Consider the following 27,605-nt stretch of genomic DNA (forward strand, 5'->3'; position numbering starts at 1 on the left):
CTCATCTTAAAAACAGGCAGGGCTGTGTGCTGAGCCCTATGCTCTACACACTCTTCACACATGACTGCACCCCCATCTACACCTCCAACTCCATAATTAAATTTGCAGATGATACCACAGTGATTGGCCTGATCTCAGACGAGGATGAAACAGCCTACAGGCTCGAGGTGGATCATCTGACGGAGTGGTGTAAGGACAACGACCTGGTCCTTTACACTTCTAAAACAAAAGAGATGATCATTGACTTCAGGAGATCAAAGGACAGAGTACACCCCCCTCCCCCATATACATGAAGAGATAGTGTAAAGTGTGGAAAACCTAAAGTTCCTTGGAGTTATGTTGCCAAAACAGCTGACATGGATCACCAACACCTCACTGCTTGTAAAAAAGGCACAACAAAGACTCTTCTTCCTCAGAAAGTTGAAACAGGCCAAACTCCCACAAAAGCTGTTGCTTAACTTCTACAGAAGCACAATTGAAACTATCCTGACCAACAGCGCCACCGTGTGGTATGCCAGCTGCACAGCCGCTGAGCGACAAGACCCGCATCGCGTGGTGAAGGCGGCCCAGCGAATTGTCAGGATGGAGCTCCCAGGACTGGACACCATCTATTCCAGCAGACTCAGGAGGAAAGCAATCAGCATAACCAGAGACACCGCACACCCCGGCCACTCCCTGTTTGACCCGCTGCCGTCCAGCGAAAGGTTCAGGACACTAAAAGCCAGAACAAATAGACTGAGGAACAGCTTCTACCCCAGAGCTGTGGCCTCCATCACACCACTCCCACAGAACAGTGACTGAAACTGTGAGCACACACAGGGACTCAAATACTTGCACTAATGGCACTTTGTGCATTACTGTGACATTCTGGTGCTGCTGTAACTTATTTTCTGCTACTTATCTATTTAATACTGTTTTCTATTAGTCTTGTTTTTATCTACCACTTTGTTTGATTGCCCGAGAGGAAGGCAGACGGAGTTTCATTGTATCTATGTATAATGACAATAAAGATCATTCATCCAGAATAGCTTTCTCTAGTGGGCTCAACCACGAGTTGCTCTAAAAAGCAGGCATTCTAGTAATTCTCCCTCTTGGGATCCAGCACCAACCTAATTTTCCCAGTCTACCTGCATATTGAAGTCCCACATGACTATTGTAATGTTGCCCTTTTGGTATGCATTTTCTATCTCCTGTTGTAATTTGTAGACCACATCCTAACTACTGTTTGGGGGTCAGTGTACAACTCCCATCAAGGCCTTTTTACCTTTAGCTCCATCCACAAACATTCAGCATCTTCCGACCCTTTGTCATCTCTTTCTAATGATTTGATTTCATTTTTACCAACAGAACAACACTGCACCCTCTGCCTTTCTGCCTGTCCTTTCAATACATTGTGTGTCCTTGTTCATTAAGCTCCCAGCTAGAATCTTCTTTCAGCCATGATTCAGTGATGCCCACATCATGCATGCCAATCTGAAGCTATGCTACAAGTTCACCGACTTTACTCCATATACTGCACACATTCGAATATAACACCTTCAGTCCTGTATTCACTTTTTTTGATTTTGTCCACCTTTTACGTTGCAACTCATCCTGTTAGCTGCAATTTTGTCCCATCATCAGCTTCTTCTTGCCAGGAGTCTCACTGCACACTTCCCTTGTAAACAAACTACCTCATCCTCAGCACCATCTCTCCAGTTTCCATCCCCTGCCAAATGAGTTTAAATCCACCCAAAGAGCTCTTACCAACCTGCCCACAAGGATATTGGACCCCCTCGGCTTAAGGTGCAACACGTCCTTTTTGTACAGGTCATACCTTCTTCGCCAGAAGAGATCCCAATAATTCATAAATCTGAGCCCCTGCCCCTTGCACCAGTTCTCCAGGCATGCATTCTCCTGCTAAATCATCCTATTCTTACCCTCACTGACGCGTGGGATGGGCAGCAAACCAGAAATTACTACCTGTAAGTTCTTTTTTTCAGCTTCGGTTAGGCAGATCTGTGCATGGGGGTGGGGGGCGAGGGGTACAGGGGAGTCAATGTTTCGGGCTGAGACCCTTCATCAGGATGCTGCCTGACCTCCTGAGCTCCCCCAGTATTTTTGTGTGTGTTGCCCAATCTTTCCAGCATCTGCAGAATCTCTTGTGTTTGTCTATTGACTGAGCTTGGAGAACATAATGACGTCACCAGCTTTGGCATAGCAACAGCAATTAGTACGGTGATGTGATGTGCAGGCCGTGACCTTTGTTTCGCGCTCCAAACTGAACAAGGGCTGTACGTTAAGAAGCTGGCTGGGCGGCAGGAATTTAACCCCAGCTGAGACAGTGATGTCTACCTGTCTACAGCAAACTGCCTGTCTGACCAAAAACAGTTTCTTTCCCCAGGCAGTAAAGCCGATCAACACCTCCACCCACCACTACTTTATCATTTCCCTTCAGTCACCTTAAGGACAGCCTAGCGTCACCTAATGGACGTACACTCAATCTACGTATCTAAGCTATCTTATGTATTTATAATTATTGTGATTTTATTCTTTATCTCATTGAGTTTTTTTGTGCTGCATCGGATCCAAAGTAACGATTACTTCATTCTCCTTTACACCTGAGTACGGGAAGTGATACCAAGCAATCTTGAATCTTGTTACTGAGTCGCTGAGTGCTTCCCGTTGCCACGGTAGCATAGCGGTTAGAGTAACACTTTACGGCTCAAAGCCCACCGCAGACTGCGAGGGGTTTGTACGCTCTCCCCGTGACCGTGAGTTTCCCCTGCATTTCCACCCACATTACACAGACGTGTGGGATAGGGCTGGTAGGCTCTGGGCATGCTTTGTTGGTGCTAGAGGCATGGCATCACTTGCAAGCTGTTGACCCAAACGACACGTTTCATTGTATGTTTCGATGTACATGTGGCAAATGAAGCTAATCTCTCTTTCTCTTTTATACAACACAGTACAGATGCTTCAGCCCACAATGATCTGCCAACTTCTTAACCTACTTCTGGATCAGTAGAACCCTTCCCTTTATTTTTATTTTATTCCCATTGCCCTTTATTTTTCTATCATCCATGTGCAGAGATTCTGAAATGTCCAATGTATCTGCCTCGACCACCATCCCCGGCAGGGCAATTCACGTAGCCACCACTCTCTGTGTAAAAGCAATCTTACCTCTGACATCCCCCCTATACATTAAAAGCATTCCCCTGTGTCTGAGCCATTAAGGGTGGCAGTGTCTGCAGGGGGACATGTCTATGCCTTGGCGTCACTCACAGCCGAGGAATCGGAGATCACCATGGTGACGATGAGATCAGTCGCACAGCATGTAAGGCAGTTACCTCAGCACTGGAAACGTGGAGCTGGGGGAGGGGGTCTGGCGGACAGACACAAGATCTGGACCAGATGGAATTTAATGTAGACAGACGTGAAGCTTTGCACTTTCGGAAGACAAAGCAGGGTAGGTCTTACACAGTGAATGGTAGGGCATTGGGAAGCGTGGTAGAACAACGGGATGTGGGAATATAGAACACAGAACATAGAAATCTACTGCACATTACAGGCCCTTCAGCCCACAATGTTGTGCCGACTATGTCACCTACTCTAGAAACTGCCTAGAATTTCCCTAACACATAGCCCTCTATTTTGCTAAGCTCCATGAACCTATCTAAGAGGCTCTTAAAAGAGCCTATTGCATCCACTTCCACCACCGCTACTGGCAGTGCGTTCCATATACCCACCACTCTCTCTGTGAAAAACTTACCCCTGACATCCCCTCAGTACCAGCTTCCAAGCACCTAAAACTATGCCCCTTCATTTTAGCCATTTCAGCCCTGGGAAAAAGTCTCTATCCACATGATCAATGCCTCTCATCATCTTATACACCTTATCGGTCACCTCTCATCCTCCATCGCTCCAAGGAGAAAAGGCCAAGTTCACCCAACCTATTCTCATAAGGTACACCCTCCAATCCAGGCATCCTTGTAAATCTCCTCTGCACTCTCCCTATAGTATCCACATCATTCCTGTAGTGAGGTGACCAGAACTGAACACAAGTACTCCGAGTGGGGTCTGACCAAGGTCTTATATAGCTGTTACAGCTTTTGAACTCAATCCCATGGTTGATGAATGCCAACACACTATACGACTTCTTAACAACACTGTCAACCTGCACAGCGGCTTTGAGTGTCCTATGGACATGGACCCCAATATCTCCCAGATCCTCCACACTGCCAGGAGTCTTACCATTAATATTATATTCTGTCTTCAAATTGGACCTACCAAAATGAACCACTTCACACTTATCTGGGTTGAAGTCCATCTGCCACTTCTCAGCCCAGTTCTGCATCCTGTCAATGTCCCACTGTAAACTCTGACAGCCCTCCACACTATCCACAACACCTCCAACCTTTGTGTCATCAGCAAACTTATTCACCCACCCTTCCACTTCTTCATCCAAGTAATTTATAAAAATCACAAAGAGGAGGGGTCCCAGAACGGATCCCTGCGGAACACCACTGGTCACTGACCTCCATGCAGAATATGATCAATCCACAACCACCCTTTACCTTCTGTGGGCAAGCCAGTTCTGGATTCACAAAGCAAGGTTCCTTGGATCCCATGTCTCCTTACTTTCTGAAGGAGCCCTGCATGGGGATCTTTATCAAATGCCTTACCGAAATCCATATACACTACATCCACTGCTCTACCTTTATCAATGTGTTTTGTTACATCCTCAAAGAATTAAATCAGGCTCGTAAGGCATAGCCTGCCCTTGACAAAGCCATGCTGACTATCCCTAATCAGATTATGTTTCTCCAAATGCTCATAAGTCCTGCTTTTCAATATCTTCTCCAACAACTTGCCCACCGCTGAAGTCAAACTCACTGGTCTATAATTTCCTGGGTTATCTCTATTCCCTTTCTTGAACAAGGGAACAACATTTGCAACTCTCCATTCCTCCTCCGGTACTTCTCCCGTCCCTATTGATGATGCAAAGATCATTCCCAGAGGCTCAGCAATCTTGCCCCTCGCTTCCCACAGTAACCTGGGGTATATTTCATCCGGTCCCGGTGACTTATCTAACAATACTTTCAAAAGCACCAGCACATCTTCTTTCTTAATGTCTATATGCTCAAGCTTTTCAGTCTGCTGTTAAGTCATCCCTACGATCGCCAAGGGTTTTTTCCCAGGTGAACACTGAAGCAAAGTATTCATTAAGTATCTCTGCTACCTTCTCCAGCTACATGCACACATTTCCACTATTGCACCTTACTGGTCCTATTTTTTCATGTCTTATCCTCTTTCTCTTCACATACTTGTAGAATGCCTTGGAGTTTTTCCTTAATCCTACTCATCAAGGCCTTCTCATGGCCCCTTCTGGCTCTCCTAATTTCATTCTTAAATTCTTTCCTAACAGCCTTGTAATTTTCTAGGGCTCTAACAGTATCTAGTTTCTTGAACCTTTTGTAAATTTTTCTTTTCTTCTTAACTAGATTTTCTACATTCTTTAACCCTACCATCCTTTCCCTGCTTGAATGGAACATACCCATGCAGAACTGCAAGTAAATGTTCCCTGAGCATTTGCCACATGTCTGCCGTGCATTTCCCTGAGAACATCTGCTCCTAATTTATGCTCCCAAGTTCCTGTCTAAAAGCATCAAATATCCCCTTACCCAAATTAAATGTTCTCCTAAATTGTCTGCTTCTACCCCTCTCCAGCACTATGGTGAAGATAGAGTTGTGGTCACTACCTCCAAAATGCTCTCCCACCGAGAGATCTGGTACATGACCCGGTTCATTTCCCAATACCAGATCAAATACAGCCTCTCCTCTAATTGGCTTAGTTGCATCAGGAAACCTTCCTGAACACACTTAAAAACTCCACCCCATCTAAATCCCTTGCGCTAAGGAGATGCCAATATTAGGAAAGTTAAAATCTCCCATCACAACAACCCTATTATTATTGCACCACTCCAGAATCTGCCTCCCTATCTGCTCCTTGATATCCCTGTTACTATTGGGGGGGGGGGGGTCTATAAAAACACCCAGTAGAGTTATTGCCCCTTTCCTGTTTCTGACTTCCACCCACACTGACTCAGTAGACCGTCCCTCCATGTCCTCCTCCTTTTCTACAGCCATGACACTATCCCTAGTTTATCAATGCAACACTCCCACCACTTTTGCCTTCCTCTCTGTTCTTTTTGAGCCGTCACACTCAGCAGCCATTCCTGCTCCTGAGACATCCAAGTCTCTGTAATGGCCACAACGTCACAGTTCCATAATATAAGTACATAATTCATTGAAAGTGGCTATCAATGGATGTGTAGAAGGCTTTTGGCACATCATTTTATTATTTATATATTGACATACACCAGGAAGTAGACCCTTCGAGCCACACTGCCCAGCAATCTGCCAATTCATCCTAGCCAACTCACGGGACAATTTACAACAACCAATTAATGTCTTTGGATTGTGGGAGGATACCAGAGCACTTGGATGAAAACCCAAGGGAAGAACGTACAAACTCCTTACAGGCAGCAGTGGGAATTGAACCTGGGTCGCCAGTATTATAAAGTGTTGTGCTACCTTCTGCCCTCGATCAAAGTATTGAGCGCACGAGTCGGAATGTTTTGTTGAAGTTTTAGAAGACGGTGGTGAGGCCTAATTTGGAGTGCAGTTTTGGTCAGCTACCTCCAGGATAGAAGTAAGCAAGGTTGAAAGAGTACAGAGAGAATTTATAAGGATGTTGTCGCATCTTGAGGACCTAGTTATAAGGAAAGATTGAAATAGGTTAGGACTTTATTCTCTAGAATGCAGATTGACAGGAGATTGGACAAAAGTATACAAAATTATGAGGGATATAGATAGGGTAAATGTAAGCAGGCTTTTTTCAATGAGGTTGGGTGAGATGAGAACTAGAGGTCATGGGTTAAGGGTGAAAGGTGAATTTTCTAAGGGAAACTTCTTCACAGAGGGTGGTGAGAGTGTGGAACAAGTTGCCAGCAGAAGTGGCAATGCAAGCTTGATTTCAACATTTTAGGGAAATTTGGATAGTTACATTGATGGTAGGGGTATAGACGCCGATGGTCTGGGTGTAGGTTGATGGGATGAGACAGATTAATGATTCGGCCTAGGCGAGAGGGACCAAAGGCTCCTGTTTCCGTGCTGTAGTGTTCTATGACTCTATAAACCCTCTGAATTGGTTTTCTCCTCATCTCTACTGCAGACATGTGGAGACCTTGTTGCCTCAGAAACTAGAGGGGACAGACCTTCAACACACACACAAATACTGGAGAAACTTAGCAGGTCAAGCAGCATTTATGGAGTGAAATAAACAGTCAACGTTTCATGCCAACACCTTTCATCAGTATTTGACTTCAGCAACATCCTAAGGAAAGGTCTCGAAATGAAATATCAACTCTTCAATCCTCCCCTGACCTGCTGAGATCCTGCCAGCATGTTGTGTGTTGCTCTGGATTTCCAGCATCTGCAGAATTTCAGAAGGATTAAGGAAATATTGGCATTTTAACTTTTAACATTGCACCATAGCGAGCATACTGTCTGGGTGCATCACAGCTCGGTACAGCAACTGCTCTGCCCATGACCACAAGAAACTGCAGAGAGTTGTGGACACGTCACAGTAACCAGCCTCCCCTCCACGGACTCTGTCTACACTTCCCACTGTCTCAGTAAAGCAGCCGGCAGAATCAAAGACCCCACCCACCCCGGACATTCTCTCTCCTCCCCTCTCCCGTCGGGCAGAAGATACAAAAGCCTGAAAACACGTCCCACCAGGCCCAAGGACAGCTTCTACCCCACTGTTATCAGTGAAAGCACGTCCCACAGGCCCAAGGACAGTTTCTAACCCCACTGTTATCAGTGAAAGCACGTCCCACCAGGCCCAAGGACAGTTTCTACCCCACTGTTATCAGTGAAAGCACGTCCCACCAGGCCCAAGGACAGTTTCAACCCCACTGTTATCAGTGAAAGCACGTCCCACCAGGCCCAAGGACAGCTTCTACCCCACTGTTATCAGTGAAAGCACGTCCCACAGGCCCAAGGACAGTTTCTAACCCCACTGTTATCAGTGAAAGCACGTCCCACCAGGCCCAAGGACAGTTTCTACCCCACTGTTATCAGTGAAAGCACGTCCCACCAGGCCCAAGGACAGTTTCAACCCCACTGTTATCAGTGAAAGCACGTCCCACCAGGCCCAAGGACAGCTTCTACCCCACTGTTATCAGTGAAAGCACGTCCCACCAGGCCCAAGGACAGCTTCTACCCCACTGTTATCAGTGAAAGCACGTCCCACCAGGCCCAAGGACAGTTTCTACCCCACTGTTATCAGTGAAAGCACGCCCAAGGTCAGCTTCTACTCCACTGTTATCAGTGAAAGCACGTCCCACCAGGCCCAAGGACAGGTTCTACCCCACTGTTATCAGTGAAAGCACGTCCCACCAGGCCCAAGGACAGCTTCTACCCCACTGTTATCAGTGAAAGCACGTCCCACCAGGCCCAAGGACAGCTTCTACCCCACTGTTATCAGTGAAAGCACGTCCCACCAGGCCCAAGGACAGTTTCTACCCCACTGTTATCAGTGAAAGCACGCCCAAGGTCAGCTTCTACTCCACTGTTATCAGTGAAAGCACGTCCCACCAGGCCCAAGGACAGGTTCTACCCCACTGTTATCAGTGAAAGCACGTCCCACCAGGCCCAAGGACAGCTTCTACCCCACTGTTATCAGTGAAAGCACGTCCCACCAGGCCCAAGGACAGCTTCTACCCCACTGTTATCAGTGAAAGCACGTCCCACCAGGCCCAAGGACAGCTTCTACCCCACTGTTATCAGTGAAAGCACGTCCCACCAGGCCCAAGGACAGTTTCTACCCCACTGTTATCAGTGAAAGCACGCCCAAGGTCAGCTTCTACTCCACTGTTATCAGTGAAAGCACGTCCCACCAGGCCCAAGGACAGGTTCTACCCCACTGTTATCAGTGAAAGCACGTCCCACCAGGCCCAAGGACAGCTTCTACCCCACTGTTATCAGTGAAAGCACGTCCCACCAGGCCCAAGGACAGCTTCTACCCCACTGTTATCAGTGAGAGCACGTCCCACCAGGCCCAAGGACAGCTTCTACCCCACTGTTATCAGTGAGAGCACGTCCCACCAGGCCCAAGGTCAGCTTCTACCCCACTGTTATCAGTGAAAGCACGTCCCACCAGGCCCAAGGACAGCTTCTACCCCACTGTTATCAGTGAAAGCACGTCCCACCAGGCCCAAGGACAGTTTCTACCCCACTGTTATCAGTGAAAGCACATCCCACCAGGCCCAAGGACAGCTTCTACCCCACTGTTATCAGTGAAAGCACGTCCCGCCAGGCCCAAGGACAGCTTCTACCCCACTGTTACCAGTGAAAGCACGTCCCACCAGGCCCAAGGACAGTTTCTACCCCACTGTTATCAGTGACAGCACATCCCACCAGGCCCAAGGACAGCTTCTACCCCACTGTTATCAGTGAGTGCACGTCCCACCAGGCCCAAGGTCAGCTTCTACCCCACTGTTATCAGTGAAAGCACGTCCCACCAGGCCCAAGGACAGCTTCTACCCCACTGTTATCAGTGAAAGCACGTCCTACCAGGCCCAAGGACAGCTTCTACCCCACTGTTATCAGTGAAAGCACATCCCACAGGCCCAAGGACAGCTTCTACCCCACTGTTATCAGTGAAAGCACGTCCCACCAGGCCCAAGGACAGCTTCTACCCCACTGTTATCAGACTCCTGAATGGACCTCTTGGTCTCACAATCTACTTTGTTATGAACTTGTACGTTATGCTTTCTGCACTCACTTTGTTTTGGTAGCTTTTACACTTTGATTTGTTAGTTATTGCAGCTCAATGTATTTTGATCTGACCTTCCAGACCAGCTTACCATGGAGGAACTTGTCGAACTTGATCCAACAGCAGCTCAACAACAGAGTCCTCTGGTCCTGTGGCTTTTGTCACACAACTTCAGAGTCTTCTGAGTGAAGATCTTTCCTCTCCCAGGGCTGAGGTCTTTGGACCTCCTGTTGATGTTTCTGTGGCTCTGGGTTTTCTAGCCCCAAACCCAACTCACAGCCATGCTTGGCTCTGTCCAAGAGGGAGCTGAACTTGTCAAAAACATGCTGAAGTCTACATGGACAACATCTTCTTGCCTTGCAGTGGGAATGATGAAGGGGAACTCATTCAAAGGGAGGCTGAGTGGAATATCCTGTATCTTCCCACTAACAGAGCGACCAGCAAGTTAATGGAAGACCAAATGTCCACGTTCTACAGAATGCCTGCGGCCTTCTAATCAGAGAGAACCTTAGAATGAGTGTCTTAACGAGCAAGAACTTGGCACAACCCTCTGTTTCCTTACGGGAAACATACCAAAGGTCAAGGCCCGGGGTTGATTGGAATTCTGGAAGTCAAAGCTGGGAGGAGGGGGCCTGGAGAAGGAAGGTCCAGAGGCCTGGTGTAGATCAGTACAGCACAGAAACAGGCTCTTCAGCACAATGTTGTGCCCAACCCATTAAATGAGTAATCAAATGGCCAACTAATCTCATCTGCCTACACGATGTCCATATCCTTCACGTTCATCTGCCTATCTAAACGTCTCTGAAAAGCTCTTCATGTTTCTGCCTGCTCCCTCACCGAGGCAGCACACTCCAGTCACCCACCACTCTCTGTGTAAAATCACTTGCCCCTCACATCTCCTTTGAAATTACCCCCCTCTCACCCTCTGGTATTGGACATTTCATCCCTGCCTACCTGTGCCTTTCATCATTTTATAAACCTCTATCAGATCTCCCCTCAGCCTCTGTAGTTCCAGTTTGTCCACCCTCTCATTACAGCATGTGCCCCCTTATCCAGGTAGCGTCCCGGTAAACCGCTTCTGCACGTCTCCGAAGCCTTCCTATGCTGGGGCGAACAAAGTTGTCCGTCATGAGGTTTGAGGGCTGCCCGTGTGTGTGGGAGGGAGGAACGGGACATGTTAGCTTTGTGTTCTGCGCTGCACTGAACTGATTTTGTAGCTGCGGCCTGCAGCGATGGGCACAGCGCTCGGGGATTCTGCTGTCAATGTGAATTGTCTACTTTTTATTGTTTGCACGATTTGTTCTTTCTCTGCCCGTACACTGGGTGTTTGATGCTCTAGGGTTGTGTGGACTTTTCTTTGAACGGGTTCCATAGTGTTTCTTTGTTCTGTGGCTGCCAGCTAGGCTACAAATCTGAAGTTTGTATACTTTATACATTCTGTGATAACGATTGTACTTTGAACTTTATTCTGCCGAGTACTGTGGGCGCCAGAATGTGAAGTGACACATCCTTAAGCTGTGTTGCTCGCTAACGCAAGCGACATACTTCACTGTATGTTTCCACGTACGATTGTTAAATAAAGGAACCTGAAACCCAGTTCCAGTAGTTTTGATTTGTTTAACTGCAAACGTTAATAGCAAGTTTCAACTTTTCCTGAATATTTTAGTTAACAATCCAAGGCTGCCGACAAGCACACAAGCCAAGTTAAAACCCTCCCCAGCCCTCCCAATCCGCTCATCTCGGTACGCACACCCCCTCCCTCCCTCCTCACCTCTCTAGAACCCCCTCCCCTATCTCCAGGTGTTAATGAGCAGGTGGAAGTCTGTACAATGCTGAGGTGCCGTTGTAGTCTCCCCACCCAACCCCGCTGTGAACACTCCATCTCCTCCAGTGGAAGGGTGATGTGACGGTCTCCGAAGGGCACGGTGGTGTCTGCGTTGGGACAGGGAGCTCTGTCCTTCAGTGCTGTCCCTTACCCTGTCCCATAATCGGTGGCTCTGGAGGGCAAGGTGAGAGAAAAAGGGGACATAAAATTAGAACATTTTAATCATGTTAACGCAAATAATGTATTTCACTTCATGGTTCAATGTACACTCAGTGGCCACTTTATTCGGGACCTCCTGTACCTATTAAACTGCCCACTAAGTGTATGTTCATTATTCAAGGTTTGTGACCCATTCACTTCAAGGTTTGACGTGTTGTGTGTTCAGAGATGCTCTTCTGCACAGCACTGTTGTAATGTGAGGTTATTTGAGTTACTGTCAGCTTGAACCAGTCTGGCCATTCTCCTCTGACCTCTCTCATTTACAAGGCATTTCATATACTGTCATGTATGAAAATCCCAGGAGATCAGCAGTTTCTGAGATATTCAAACCACCCTGTCTGGCACCAACAGTCATTACACAGTCAAAGTCACAGATCACATTTCATCCCCATTCTGATGTTTGGTCTGAACCCCTTGACCATGTCTGCATGCTTTTATGCATTGAGCTGCTGCCACGTGATTGGCTGGTTAGGTATTCACATTAATGAGCAGGCGTACAGGTGTACCTAATGAAGTCACCACTGAGTGTAGATGTAACAAATAAAGTTGCCTCCTGATTCTGGGGAGTGAAGCATCTCCCTGGGATGACTGCTCCTGTGGTGAATGATTGGCAAACTATTGAAATCAGTTTATTATTGACACACGTACTGAGATACAGTGAGAAACTTGTCTTGCACACTGTTCATACAGATCAGATTACCACACTGTGCACTGAGGTCAAACAATAACAATGCTTAGGATTGGAAAAAGCTGCGGCAAGTTGTAAACTCCACCAGCTCCACCACCTTCCCAGCGTTGAGGGCATCTTCAAAAAGCAATGCCTCAGAAAGGCAGCGTCCGTCTCAGACATGCACTCTTCTCACCAGGGAGCCTGAAGACACACACTCAACATTTTACGGACATTTTCTTCCCCTCGCCATCAGACACCCGAGCGGTCCGTGAACCCATGAACCTATTTTCCTCTCTTTTTGCACTACCCATTTTACTTTCTTATTGTAACGTATAGTTTTTTAATGTAATGCATGTAATGCTGCTGAAAAACAAATCTCACAACATGAAATGGCATCGAGTCATAGATCAGCAGAGCACAGAAACAGGTCAAACGGTTGATCTAGTCTACTCCCATTGACCTGCAGCTGGACCATACCCCTCCCATCGATGTACCTATCCACATTTCTCTTGACTGTTGAAATCGAAATCACACGCACCACTATCGGGGGCAGCTCGTTCCACACTCTCAGCACCCCAAGTGAAGAAATTCCCATCATGTTCCCTTAAACATTAACCCATGATCTCTAGTTCTAGTCTCACCCAACCCCAGCCTGCTTCCATTTACCTTACCTATACCCCTCCTAATTTTGTATACCTCTATCAAATCTCCCCTCAATCTTCAATGTTTCCTAACCTATTCAAACTTTCCCTATAACTCAGGCCCTCAAGTTCGTTCCACACTCTTACCACATGCTGAGTGAAGAAGTTCCCCCTCTGGTTCCCCTTAACCTCTGGCCTCACCCAACCTCGGTGATGCCCGTTGAATGAAAAATCCTTCAAAAGCAGTGGATACGGCCTGGTCCGGCACAGGTAAAGCCCTCCCCAATATTGTGCACATCTGCACAAAGTGGTGCTACAGGAAAGTGCATCCATCGGTCACACCGGCAGGTCCAGGAGCAACAACTACCCCTCAACCATCGGGCATTACTTCACTCACCCCATCACTGAACTGCTCCCACAACCAATGGACTCACTTTCAAGGACTCTTCATCTCATGTTCTTGGTATCTATTGCACATTTATTATTAATATTATTTGCAGTTTCTTGCCTCCTGCACATTGGCTGTTTGTCCGTCCTGTGGGCTGTGGTCTTTCATTGATTCTATTGTGTTTGTTGGATCGAGTATGCCCACTAAAAACGAATCTCAGGGTTGTTCATGGTGACAAACATGTACTTTGTTAATAAACTTACTTTGACAATGGAAAAAGCTTGCTTGCACACTACCTCTGTTTTGTATACCTCTATCGAAACTTGCCTTATTCCCCAACTCTCCAGGGAACGTGGCAGTGATAAACCGATATAACAGATTACAGTAAGCTTCAGGTTTGTCTAAATGGTGCTCAGTGGCTCTCTGACCTCATGCAGTATTATAGCAGGGGAGACAGGCCATTTGGCCCAACTTGTCTGTGCTGTTCACAGTGCCAGGCTGAGCAGAGTGCTCTCCCATATGATTTGCCCTGTGCCATTACTTGCTGTAAGAGTTGATGATGGCTTGTGTCATATCACAGGGGAGGAATTAGAGTTCCAGCTGTTTTGACCGAGTATAGTATGGGGCAATAGGGCATCAAGTCTTCAGGAAAGTTCACTGCCAGGGGTTCACAGCTGTCAGCTAAACCAGCAGAAAACAATCTGGGGACGTCCTCAGACAGTAACATGGTTAGCACTGCACATCCCTACCGACAGCCCCTCCCACAACACATGACCCTCACCCCTCCCACAGCACAAGACCCTCACAGCCCTTCCCCCAGCACACGATCGTCACCCCCCTCCCACAGCACACGACCCCCACAGCCCCTCTCCCAGCACACGACCCCCACAGCCCCTCCCCCAGCACACGACCCCCACAGCACACAACCCTTGCCGCCCGGTATGGGACCCTTTAGTCAAAAGCCCCCCTAACCCACAGAACAAGTCCCCACCTTTCCCGTCAGTCTTTGTTCTGTCAGGTTCCACAGGGAGCTGACCCCGTGCAGGGGTGTACCTCACGTTCCAGGGGTACTCCGGCTGGGGGATGGTGGGGGGAATAAAGAGGATAAATTAATGATCATTTGGAGAAACAGGACAAGAGAAAAGAGAGGGAAAAGAGAGGGAGAAACACACACACTCAGGAGGGACTCAGCAGGTCAGGCAGCATCTACGGAGAGGGATAAACAGCTGACATTTCAGGCTGAGACCCTTCATCAAGACTGGACTGGGGAATAAGTGGGGGGGAGAAAGAGGGGGCGAGACAGGTTAAGAATTACAGGAAGAAGATGAGAGAATGTGGCTGAGAAAATAAATCAGGCACAATTGAGTGGTGGAGAGGATTCGATGGGCCAAATGGCCTAATTCTACTCCAACATCTTATGGGTGAAGGGGTGATGGTCACCAGCCATGACAGAATATCAGAACAGATGCAACGGGCCGAAGGGCCAAATTCTGCTCTTGTACCTCATGGCCACGGGGAATGGGGTCAGGTGGAGAGGGAATTCTCACAGACATGGGGAACGGGGTGGGGTGGAGAGGGAATTCTCACGGCCACGGGGAACGGGGTGGGGTGGAGAGGGAATTCTCACGGACATGTGGAACGGGGTGGGGTGGAGAGGGAATTCTCACGGCCATGGGGAACGGGGTGGGGTGGAGAGGGAATTCTCACGGACATGTGGAACGGGGTGAGGTGGAGAGGAAATTCTCATGGCCACGGGGAACGGGGTGGGGTGGAGGGGGAATTCTCACGGACATGTGGAACGGGGTGGGGTGGAGAGGGAATTCTCACGGCCATGGGGAACGGGGTGGGGTGGAGAGGGAATTCTCACGGCCATGGGGAACGGGGTGGGGTGGAGAGGGAATTCTCACGGCCACGGGGAACGGGGTGGGGTGGAGAGGGAATTCTCACGGCCACGGGGAACGGGGTGGGGTGGAGAGGGAATTCTCACGGCCATGGGGAACGGGGTGGGGTGGAGAGGGAATTCTCACGGCCATGGGGAATGGGGTGGGGTGGGGTGCGGTGGAGAGGGAATTCTCACGGCCATGGGGAACGGGGTGGGGTGGAGGGGGAATTCTGATGGACATGGGGAACGGGGTGGGGTGGAGAGGGAATTCTCACGGACAGGGGGAGCGGGGTGGGGTGGAGGGGGAATTCTGATGGACATGGGGAATGGGGTGGGGTGGAGAAGGAATTCTCACGGCCATGGGGAACGGGGTGGGGTGGAGAGGGAATTCTCATGGACATGGGGAATGGGGTGGGGTGGAGCGGGAATTCTCATGGACATGGGAAATGGGGTGGGGTGGAGAGGGAATTCTCATGGACATGGGGAATGGGGTGGGGTGGAGAGGGAATTCTCAGGGCCACGGGGAATGGGGTGGGGTGGAGGGGGAATTCTCACAGCCACGGGGAATGGGGTGGGGTGGAGAGGGAATTCTCACGGACATGGGGAATGGGGTGGGGTGGAGAGGGAATTCTCACGGCCATGGGGAATGGGGTGGGGTTGAGAGGGAATTCTCACGGCCATGTGGAACAGGGTGGGGTGGAGGGGGGATGTGGAGAGATTAAGTAGACTAACAACTGGGAGATCCAGGTGGTTATGGCAGTCAGGCTTCTCAGAGAGGAGGCCACGTCAGGAGAAACAGACACAAATTGAGTGTAAATGCATTGGACAACGGTTGTCTTATCTGGAAAGGACGCTCAGTGTCCCAGAAGGTTCAAAGTTCACATTTCACAGTGGATGGTGGAGGGGGGGTGGGGGGAGGGAGTAATGAGTAAGCTTCCGGTTTCGAGCAGTGACGATATGACGACAAGTCCAGGCATAGGATCGATACTCACTTGGAAGGGAGGGTGACCTGGAGGCATGGCCGAGGGTGGGTAGCGGATCGGCAGATCATAGGGTCCGAAGACGGGGCCATGGTGGGCAAGAGGGGCGTATGGCAGCTGGAAGGGCGGGCAGTAAATCCTTTGTGTTCCAGGAGGGGGATCTGATGCCCTCCTCTCGCTCAGACCCTGTCAAACAAAGCAGGAGACGTAAATGTTTCTGCAGATGTACTGTGGAGAGCATTCTGACAGGTTACATCACCAGCTGGCATGGAGGGGCCACTGCACAGGATCAGACGAGGCTGCAGAGGGCTAAACTCAGCCAGTCCATCACAGGCACAACCCTCCCACCATCGAGGACATCAGAAGTTTGTGTGAGCACCCCAACACTGAACTTTTCCCACAGCCTATGAATCCACTTTCAAGCACTCTCCATCCCCTGGTCATGATATTTATTGCTTATTTATTATTATGCTTCCTTTTTGTCTTCACACAGCTTGCTGTCTTTTGCACGTTGGTGCTTGTCCTGCTGGGTGCAATCATTCATTGACTCTTGTGTTTCTTTGTATTTACTGTGAATGCGCACAAGGAAGTGAATCTAAGGATTGCATACTGTGATATTTATGTACTTTGGTAATAAATTTACTTTGAACTTTGAAATTTCACGCCATCTAAGTGCTGATAAACCTGCTTCCATTCAGGTGAAACAAGAGGAAATCTGCTGATCCTGCTGGACTCTGCTGATCCTGCTGGACTCTGCTGATCCTGCTGGAAGGACCTGGCCTGAATGTTGACTGTTTACTCATTTCCATGGATGCTGCCTGGCCTGCTGAGTTCCTCCAGCATTTTGTGTGTGTTGCTTGGACTCAGCTGAAGGAAGTTACATTTCTCTCATACCTAGTTTTACTCTGGGAGTTAATCATGTGCTGAGTGTTTCAACAGCAAACTCTCCATTGAGAGCAATCTCTGGCCTACATTGGAGTGAGCCATTCAGCCCATCTGTAAAGCCATCGCTGCTATCAGCACCAATCGCCCCATGTTCCCCAATTCACTCTATGTCCAATAAGTGTCCCTGCCTTGCACATATTCAGCTACCGAGCCTCCACACTCCACCAGGGTAGAGAATAACAAAGATTCAGCTCCCTCCTCAACTGCATCACAGAGTCATACAGCAAGAAACCCATCCGGACTACGCTGACAAAGCTGCCTCACACAGGTAGTGTCCATCATTAAAGACCCACACTCAATGTTTTAGGAACAGCTTCATCCCCTTAGCCATCAGATTTCTGAACGGACAATGAACTCGTGAACATTATTTTTGCACTACTTATTTGCATTTTATTTACAGTTCTGTGCAAACATCAGAGGTGCATCTGTATAGCTCAGTTGCTCAAGACTTTTACCCAGTACTGCATTTGTCAACGTGGAGTGGAGAGCGAGCTTGTAAATCTGGCAGCAAAGGATGTTGGGAATGGTGAGGGTGGAGGCTGCGGGAGGGGTGTGGGACTGGTGGTAGAGCAGGGGTCCTCAGGCCGGGGGGGGGGGGGGTGGTGGTGGTGTTGTGTGACACCCCTTCCCAGTTCTAAGTCACCAGGCAAGGTTGCCATTTAATTCCAAACAATCATCACAGAATGTCTCTCTGGGGCTTCCCACTCCCTCCCCTCTCCCTTCCCCCTTTCCCAACCGTGATTCCCCTCTCCCTGCTCCCTTCCCACTCTCAGTCCACAATCAGAATCAGGTTTATTGTCACTCACATAGGTCACGAAATTTGTTTTTATTTTGCAACTGCAGTACAGTGCAATACATAAAGCTACTACAGTCCTGTGCAAAAGTCTTAGGCCCCCTCGCTACTCGTATGTGCTGAAGGCATTTGCACAGTGCTGTATGAAGGGAAAGAAACAGTCGACATTTCGTGTCGAGACTGGGGAGGAAGGAGGCAGAGGCCAGAAGAAGGTGGGGAGAGGGGAGAAGTACAAGCCTGCAGGTTGATTTCCCTCCATCGCTGCCTCCTGAACTGCTGAGTTCCATTTATTGAGCAACTTTGGCCCCGTCTCTAGTGAACCAATGAACCGGATGAGGGAGGGTTGGTGGATAGATGGAGGAAAGAGAGAACTTTAGTGGGGGGGAAATAAAAGTTGCAGTTAATTTCTCAGTGGGCAGAGAATTCAGAAATCAGAGGTGCAAAGGGACTTGGGAGACCTTGTTCAGGGATCTCTAAAGGTTAACTTGCAGGCTGAGCCAGTGGTGGGGAAAGCAAAGACTGTAAAACATAAATTACTACGGTACATTTGATTCCAAACAATATACACCTCAGTTGTGTAAATGTGCTGAAGAGTTTCGCACAGTCCTGTACTTCTGTGCTTTGCTACAGGTTGTTCAGTGGCCTGTGTATTCATACGACAGTATCTTCACTTTCAAATGTACCTACTCTACATCACACATGATCTTATAAATAATCACACCTCAGCCTCCTTCAACGGCCCAGCCCGTCTGCTCTCTGCTGAGAGAAGGCAGATGGTCAGGCGAGAGGGCGTCAGTGAGAGATTACAAAACCTCAAGCTGAGCTCGTTTGCTGGACCATCTCAACGGGCACAGACCCAACAGCCTGCAAGATGCCAGGCACACAGCCTTCCATTCGACAGTGACAAATATTTGCTTTTTCCACGCACAGTCCTTGTGTAAATAAACACGATGGCCAGCAGCTTACAGAATTGCAGCTGCACAGGGTGGTGGGTTGGCTGCCAGAACTCAGAGCCAAGGCTGAAGCTCGTCGAGCTGGTAATTTTAGGAACCCCACAGATTTAAGAGGGTCCAGAGGAGGTTAATGAGAATGATCCCATGAATGAAAGGGTTAACATAAGAGGGGTGTTTGATGGCTCTGGACCTGTACTCACTGGAGTTTAGAAGAATGGTGGGTGGGGGGGGGGGGGGGAATCTCATTGAAACCTATCGAATATTGAAAGGACTAGATAGGGCAGACGTGGAGAGCACGTTTGCTATAGTGGGGGAGTCTGGACTTGGTGCTCACCAATGTCCTCCAACCCCAGAGAGGCACAGAGAAGAAACAGGACCTTCGGGCCACCTAAGTTCAGGTTTATTATCATTCAACAGTTTCTTCCCTTCTGCAAACAGATTCACGGAGCATGAACCCGTGAGCACTGAGCGCTCCCTCACTCTTCCCTCTACGATCAGATTTCTGAATGGACCATGAGCGCTCCCTCACTGTTCTGTGCCCTCTCTTTTTGCACTATTTATTTACTTTAATTATAGATATATATATACACACACACACACACACACACATACACACACACTTCACGTTGTAATTTATAGTTTTTTAAATTATGTATTGCACTGTATCACTGCCAAAACAACAGATGCCAGTGACATTAAACTTGATTCTGAGCCACGTAGAGGTACACCACCAAATGAAACACCATTCCTCCAGACCAAGGTGCACAACACGGTACATATAGCTCACACACACAACACAAAGTGATATTACCACAAATCAGTTAACAGATAATAAGGTGCATTCACGACCCAGTCCACGCTAGCTATTCGTCTCACACAGAGCATCTTCGCTCCTTCTCCCCACAGTGTGACTAACTCCAATACCTGTTTCTGATCCGTCAGCAGCCGCTGAATCATTTCCTTCTCCAACTTCTCCTTCTGAAAATCTTCCTGATAAACACGCAGCTGAGAGAGAGCAGACAGGACAGGCACGCGGTTAGAGCTGGGACAGAGCGAGAGAGAAAGCCGGTGAAGCACGGGAGCTTGCAGTCAGAGAGGGAGAGACAGGAAAGGAGGGCAAAAGACAGAAGGAGAAAGGAAGGGAGTGGAGAATCGGGGGGGAGCTGAGGAGGTCAGAGAGTTGGGAAGAATGGTATAAGGGGATGGCATGAAGGGCAAATGGACAGATGGAAGGGGCATGAAGGGAAGGCAGACAGACAAAAGAATATGAAGGACAAGCAGCCAGAGGGGAACGTGAAGGGCAGGTGGGCAGAGGGGGTTGGTGAAGGGCAGGTGGGCAGAGGGGGTATGAAGGGCAGGTGGGCAGAGGGGGTGTGAAGGGCAGGAGGGCAGAGGGGGTGTGAAGGGCAGGAGGGCAGAGGGGGTGTGAAGGGCAGGAGGGCAGAGGGGGTTGGTGACGGGCAGGGCAGAGGGGGTTGGTGACGGGCAGGGCAGAGGGGGTTGGTGAAGGGCAGGAGGGCAGAGGGGGTGTGAAGGGCAGGCGGGCAGAGGGGGTTGGTGAAGGGCAGGCGGGCAGAGGGGGTGTGAAGGGCAGGCGGGCAGAGGGGGTTGGTGAAGGGCAGGAGGGCAGTGGGGGACACGAAGGGCAGACGGAATAGGCAGGATAGGTGAAACAAGGTGCAAATCTGTGGGGACAGATGCTGCACAAGAGAGGTTATTAATGACTATACAAAAACACTGGTTGAGTGCAAGTGGAAAAGTCTGAGGAAAATTCCAGGTCTTGGGAATGGGGACAAACAGTGAGATTCAATATTCCCAGGATGTAATGATACACAGAGCATAGAAGGGAACACCAGAACAAGCAACGGCCACAGCTGGAGTGAAATATAGCACATCTGACCACCCCCCCAGAGACCAACACCTTCTATACCACTCCACATACATCGTCAGTCGTTCCCCAAACACATCTGTCCCTGACACACACCAACACACTCCATTCCACCTCACACACACCGCCAGTCTGTTCCCCAAACACATCTGTCCCTGACACACACCAACACACTCCATTCCACCTCACACACACCGCCAGTCTGTTCCCCAAACACATCTGTCCCTGACACACACCAACACACTCCATTCCACCTCACACACACCGCCAGTCTGTTCCCCAAACACATCTGTCCCTGACACACACCAACACACTCCATTCCACCTCACACACACCGCCAGTCTGTTCCCCAAACACATCTGTCCCTGACACACACCAACACACTCCATTCCACCTCACACACACCGCCAGTCTGTTCCCCAAACACTGTCCCTAACACACACCAACACACTCCATTCCACCTCACACACATCGCCAGTCTGTTCCCCAAACACTGTCCCAGTTTGGGGAACTTTCAAAGTCAGACAGAGTGGTGAAGAAGTCTTCATCAGTCAGGGCACTAAAGTGTAAGAGTTGGGACATCATGTTAGATAGAGTGGATGTGGAGAGGATGTTTCCTACACTGGGGGAGTCCAGAACCGGAGGGCACAGCCTCAGGACAGAAGGACTGAGATGATGATGAATTTCTTTAGTCAGACAGTGGTGAATCTGTGGAATTCATTGTTACAGACAGCTGTGGAGGCCAAGTCATTGGGTATATTTAAAGTGGAGGTTGACAGGTCCTTGATTAGTGGGGGCTTCAGGGTTACAGGGAGAAGCAGGAGAATGGGGTTGAGATGGAAAATAGATCAGCCGTGATGGAATGGCAGAGCACACTTGATGGGCTGAATGGCCAACTCTGCAGAGAGAAGCCCTCTGATCAAAAATCCACCTTTCCCAAGATTCTTTTGGAATACATTTTATTAGTTGTGATGATTTCACTTTCTGTGTTGTGTGTGTGCCAGTTACGTGTGCCGTGTTGTGTGTGTCAGTTACGTGTGCCATGTTGTGTGTGTCAGTTACGTGTGCCGTGTTGTGTGTGTGCCAGTTACGTGTGCCGTGTTGTGTGTGTGCCAGTTACGTGTGCCGTGTTGTGTGTGTCAGTTACGTGTGCCATGTTGTGTGTGTGTCAGTTACGTGTGCCGTGTTGTGTGTGTCAGTTACGTGTGCCGTGTTGTGTGTGTGTCAGTTACGTGTGCCGTGTTGTGTGTGTCAGTTACGTGTGCCGTGTTGTGTGTGTGTCAGTTACATGTGCCGTGTTGTGTGTGTCAGTTACATGTGCCGTGTTGTGTGTGTGTCAGTTACATGTGCCGTGTTGTGTGTGTCAGTTACATGTGCTATGTTGTGTGCGTGTCAGTTATATCTCAACCTCCCTATTTGGAGGCCAATATATAATTCCCATATTAGTTTCTTACCCTTGCGTTTCTTAACTCCACTCACAAAGATTCAACATTCTCTGACCCTGTGTCACCTCTTTCTAAAGATGTAATTCCATCACTTAGCAACAGAACCACACCACCACTATGCCTTCCTGCCTGTCCTTTCAATACAAAGTATATCCTTCGATATTAAGCTCGGAACAATAGTCTTCTTTCAGCCACAACTCAGCGACGCCCACAATGTCATAACCAACCAGTTTCTAATTGAGTTCATCCACCTTAGTCTGAATGCTACGTTCATTTAAATACAGCACCTTCAGTCCTGCATTCTACACCCTGTTGAATTTTGCTTCCTTGGTACAATTTAACTCTGTCTGCATTTGAAACCAATCATTGGCTTGTCCTTCCTTACATTCATGTTACACCCAGCCTCTACTTGTAAACCTGCTGGCTCACCCTCAGCTCCATCATACCGGTTCCCATCGCCCGCCATATTAGTTTAAACCACTCCCAACAGCTCTAGTAAACATGCCCGCAAGAATATTGGTCCCCCTCAGATTCAAGTGCAACCTGTTCCTTTTGTAACCAGCCATTGAAAGCTAACCTGTTAAATCATCTGCTCTTCCCACTCCTTTGGGAAATGTTGGAATGAGGGAGAGTAGCAGTTAGTGTGTCGTTACTCCACGCCCGTGACACAGGTTCAATTCCCGTCACTGTAAAGGGATTATAGACTCTCCCTGTGCAGTACGGTTTCCTCTGGGTGCTCTGGTTCCCTCCCTCGTTCCAAGGACGTGCAGTTTAGTAAATCATAGACATGCTATGTTGGCACTGAAAGCTTGCGCTGTCCCCAGAACATCCTCCGACTGCGTTGGTTGTTGAGGTAAACACAGGATTTCATTGTGAGTTTCGATGATGTCGATGTCACAAAAAAATGATAAATTATATCCTTATCCCCAGTGTTGGACCCACAGCCACACAATCCTGCACCAGGGGCAGTACGGCACCTACGTCACCCTTACAGGTGTGCTGTCCGTCTGAACGCTGGATCCCACCCGCAGGAACATGGGAGCAGGATGAGAGAGCGAGTGGGAAGAGGGTTGAGGAAGGGGAGAGGGTTTAGACATCAAGGTGGTGATGAAGGCGGAGGAGACAAATGTAGGAAGGCTGAGGAGGTGGGGGTGGGGTTGAAAGGGGAGACCAGTGAGGGGAGAGGTGAGAGTCTGTGGGAGACGTGGGAAGATGAGATGGGAAGGGGAGACCGGTGAGGGGAGAGGTGAGAGGCTGGAAAGATGAGACTGGAAGGGGAGACCAGTGAGGGGAGAGGTGAGAGGCTGGAAAGATGAGACTGGAAGGGGAGACCAGTGAGGGGAGAGGTGAGAGGCTGGGGAGATGAGACGGGAAGGGGAGACCAGTGAGGGGAGAGGTGAGAGGCTAGGGAGATGAGACGGGAAGGGGAGACCAGTGAGGGGAGAGGTGAGAGGCTGGAAAGATGAGACTGGAAGGGGAGACCGGTGAGGGGAGAGGTCAGAGGTTGGGGGAGACGAGACGGGAAGGGGAGACCAGTGAGGGGAGAGGTGAGAGGCTGGGGAGATGAGACTGGAAGGGGAGACCAGTGAGGGGAGAGGTGAGAGGCTGGAAAGATGAGACTGGAAGGGGAGACCAGTGAGGGGAGAGGTGGGAGGCTGGGGAGATGAGACGGGAAGGGGAGACCAGTGAGGGGAGAGGTGAGAGGCTGGGGAGATGAGACGGGAAGGGGAGACCAGTGAGGGGAGAGGTGAGAGGCTGGAAAGATGAGACTGGAAGGGGAGACCGGTGAGGGGAGAGGTCAGAGGTTGGGGGAGACGAGACGGGAAGGGGAGACCAGTGAGGGGAGAGGTGAGAGGCTGGGAAGATGAGACTGGAAGGGGAGACCAGTGAGGGGAGAGGTGAGAGGCTGGGAAGATGAGACTGGAAGTGGAGACCAGTGAGGGGAGAGGTGAGAGGCTGGGAAGATGAGACTGGAAGGGGAGACCAGTGAGGGGAGAGGTGGGAGGCTGGGGAGATGAGACGGGAAGGGGAGACCAGTGAGGGGAGAGGTGAGAGGCTGGGGAGATGAGACGGGAAGGGGAGACCAGTGAGGGGAGAGGTGAGAGGCTGGAAAGATGAGACTGGAAGGGGAGACCGGTGAGGGGAGAGGTCAGAGGTTGGGGGAGACGAGACGGGAAGGGGAGACCAGTGAGGGGAGAGGTGAGAGGCTGGGGAGATGAGACTGGAAGGGGAGACCAGTGAGGGGAGAGGTGAGAGGCTGGAAAGATGAGACTGGAAGGGGAGACCAGTGAGGGGAGAGGTGAGAGGCTGGGGAGATGAGACGGGAAGGGGAGACCAGTGAGGGGAGAGGTGAGAGGCTGGGGAGATGAGACGGGAAGGGGAGACCAGTGAGGGGAGAGGTGAGAGGCTGGAAAGATGAGACTGGGAGGGGAGACCGGTGAGGGGAGAGGTGAGAGGCTGGAAAGATGAGACTGGAAGGGGAGACCGGTGAGGGGAGAGGTCAGAGGTTGGGGGAGACGAGACGGGAAGGGGAGACCAGTGAGGGGAGAGGTGAGAGGCTGGGGAGATGAGACGGGAAGGGGAGACCAGTGAGGGGAGAGGTGAGAGGCTGGGGAGATGAGACGGGAAGGGGAGACCAGTGAGGGGAGAGGTGAGATGCTGGGAAGATGAGACTGGAAGGGGAGACCAGTGAGGGGAGAGGTGAGAGGCTGGGAAGATGAGACTGGAAGGGGAGACCAGTGAGGGGAGAGGTGAGAGGCTGGGAAGATGAGACTGGAAGGGGAGACCGGTGAGGGGAGAGGTGAGAGGCTGGGGAGATGAGACGGGAAGGGGAGACCAGTGAGGGGAGAGGTGAGAGGCTGGAAAGATGAGACGGGAAGGGGAGACCAGTGAGGGGAGAGGTGAGAGGCTGGGAAGATGAGACTGGAAGGGGAGACCAGTGAGGGGAGAGGTGAGAGGCTGGGGAGATGAGACGGGAAGGGGAGACCAGTGAGGGGAGAGGTGAGAGGCTGGGGAGATGAGACGGGAAGGGGAGACCAGTGAGGGGAGAGGTGAGAGGCTGGGAAGATGAGACTGGAAGGGGAGACCAGTGAGGGGAGAGGTGAGAGGCTGGGAAGATGAGACTGGAAGGGGAGACCAGTGAGGGGAGAGGTGAGAGGCTGGGAAGATGAGACTGGAAGGGGAGACCAGTGAGGGGAGAGGTCAGAGGCTGGGGAGATGAGACGGGAAGGGGAGACCAGTGAGGGGAGAGGTGAGAGGCTGGGAAGATGAGACTGGAAGGGGAGACCAGTGAGGGGAGAGGTCAGAGGCTGGGGAGATGAGACGGGAAGGGGAGACCAGTGAGGGGAGAGGTGAGAGGCTGGGGAGATGAGACGGGAAGGGGAGACCAGTGAGGGGAGAGGTGAGAGGCTGGGAAGATGAGACTGGAAGGGGAGACCAGTGAGGGGAGAGGTGAGAGGCTGGGAAGATGAGACTGGAAGGGGAGACCAGTGAGGGGAGAGGTGAGAGGCTGGGAAGATGAGACTGGAAGGGGAGACCAGTGAGGGGAGAGGTCAGAGGCTAGGAAGATGAGACTGGAAGGGGAGACCGGTGAGGGGAGAGGTGAGAGGCTGGGGAGATGAGACGGGAAGGGGAGACCAGTGAGGGGAGAGGTGAGAGGCTGGGGGAGACAAGTTAGTCCATCAGCATACTCAGTATCCGTACCTGAGTGTTGAGCATCATCATCTCCGCCTGGATCTTCTCCAGCTTTTGCCTCAGCTCCTCCTTCTCCTCACTCATCCTCTCTCGGTCACTCCGCTCCCTCAGGAAATCCTCCTCAAAGATCTTCACCTGGGAGGGGGTGGACAGTAAACAGACACTGGTGACCAAGGCCAAGGCTGTCACTGTGGGTCACTGGGAAATGCGCCACGTTACACCCCCCGACACTTGGAGAGGCGCCAGAGAAAGTCGGTGGGACACCGCGGAACACCGTTTGGACCACTGGCATACTAACTCTTTCAGAGCAAACCAGATAGCTCCATCTCAGCCCACATCTCTGAGGAAATCCACCCCACACTTCTATCCTCTCCGAGAAACCTGTTTCTCTTCTCTTGGTTGTCCCCAACCAAAGGCACCACGACCTCTTGTATTCATCACAAAGACAGACTATCACCCGTCCACCCGGCACCCTCTTTGGCTTTCTACCGTCAGGCAGGAGACTCCGATGCCTAAAAACAAGAATGGTGATGATGGGAAACAGCTCCTACCCTCAGAGCTTTGGGCTTCTGGGACACATTCGAAGTGTCACCGGATAATCTGTTCTGTACCTTTAAATCATGCACTTTATTTATTTATTTATTTATGTGTAATTCATAATAACAAATACTTTATTGATCCCGAGTGGGAAATTCTTTCATTAGAGCAGCAACATTAAAAAACACATTTAGGAATGTGCAGACCTGACTAATAATACAGATTAATAATACACACAATAATAATTTACCAGTGTGCAGTAATAATGTACGAAATCATTAAAAAGAGACTATTGCACTATGATGAGTGTTCTCCTGTCACACAGAGATGAACTGTTGTATATGCTTATTGCATTTGGTAGGAAAGATTTTCTGTAATGAAAAGCCGTACATTTTATCTTTACTTTCGTAAGTTATTGTGTGTTATGTGTACTACACAGTGTTTTACACCCTGGTCCAGAGATATGTTGTTTCGTTTGACAGTATACACGTATATAGTTAAATGATAATAAACTTGACTTGACTGGGTGTCTCGCATCATAGCATTGTAGAGCATGGAAACAGGCCCATTGGCCCATCTCATCCATGCTAGCCCCACTTGCTTGCCTTTGGCCCACATACTTCTCAACCTTTCCAATCCATGTACCTTTTAAACATCGTGATTGTTCCCAAACCTACCACTTCCTCTGGCAGCTCATTCCACACACTTACCACCCTCTCTACTAATACCTTGCACCTCAGGTCACCTTTGAAACTTTCCCCACACACCTCAACCCTGTGGCCTCTAACTTTTGGGAAATCCCACCGTGGGGAAAATTGAAGAGTCTACATCTTTCTAGGCCAGAGGTTCCAACCTGGGGTCCATGGATCGTCCAGTTAAAGACACAAAAAATAGTTTGGGAACCCCTGCTCTATAACATC

General features: G+C 49.8%; 1 protein-coding gene across 4 annotated transcripts in view; it reads right to left on the bottom strand.

The window, feature by feature from the left end:
* Nucleotides 1–11,423: 11,423 nt before the first annotated feature.
* The window catches only part of tnip1 (TNFAIP3 interacting protein 1), a 108,188-nt gene continuing 92,006 nt past the window's right edge, over nt 11,424–27,605 (bottom strand). For 3 of the 4 annotated variants that reach the window (XM_073067111.1, XM_073067113.1, XM_073067110.1), the window contains exons 14-18: nt 26,158–26,283; nt 20,047–20,127; nt 16,444–16,617; nt 14,561–14,645; nt 11,424–11,823 (exon numbers count right to left, since the gene is read on the bottom strand). In XM_073067111.1, coding sequence (XP_072923212.1) covers nt 11,786–11,823; nt 14,561–14,645; nt 16,444–16,617; nt 20,047–20,127; nt 26,158–26,283 — 504 coding nt within the window. In that variant the 3' untranslated portion in view covers nt 11,424–11,785. The remainder of the gene's footprint in view (nt 11,824–14,560; nt 14,646–16,443; nt 16,618–20,046; nt 20,128–26,157; nt 26,284–27,605) is intronic. The other variant, XM_073067114.1, reaches the window with a different exon arrangement.

The sequence above is a fragment of the Hemitrygon akajei genome, chromosome 15 (assembly GCF_048418815.1).
Source record: "Hemitrygon akajei chromosome 15, sHemAka1.3, whole genome shotgun sequence".
NCBI classification, from domain to species: domain Eukaryota; kingdom Metazoa; phylum Chordata; class Chondrichthyes; order Myliobatiformes; family Dasyatidae; genus Hemitrygon; species Hemitrygon akajei.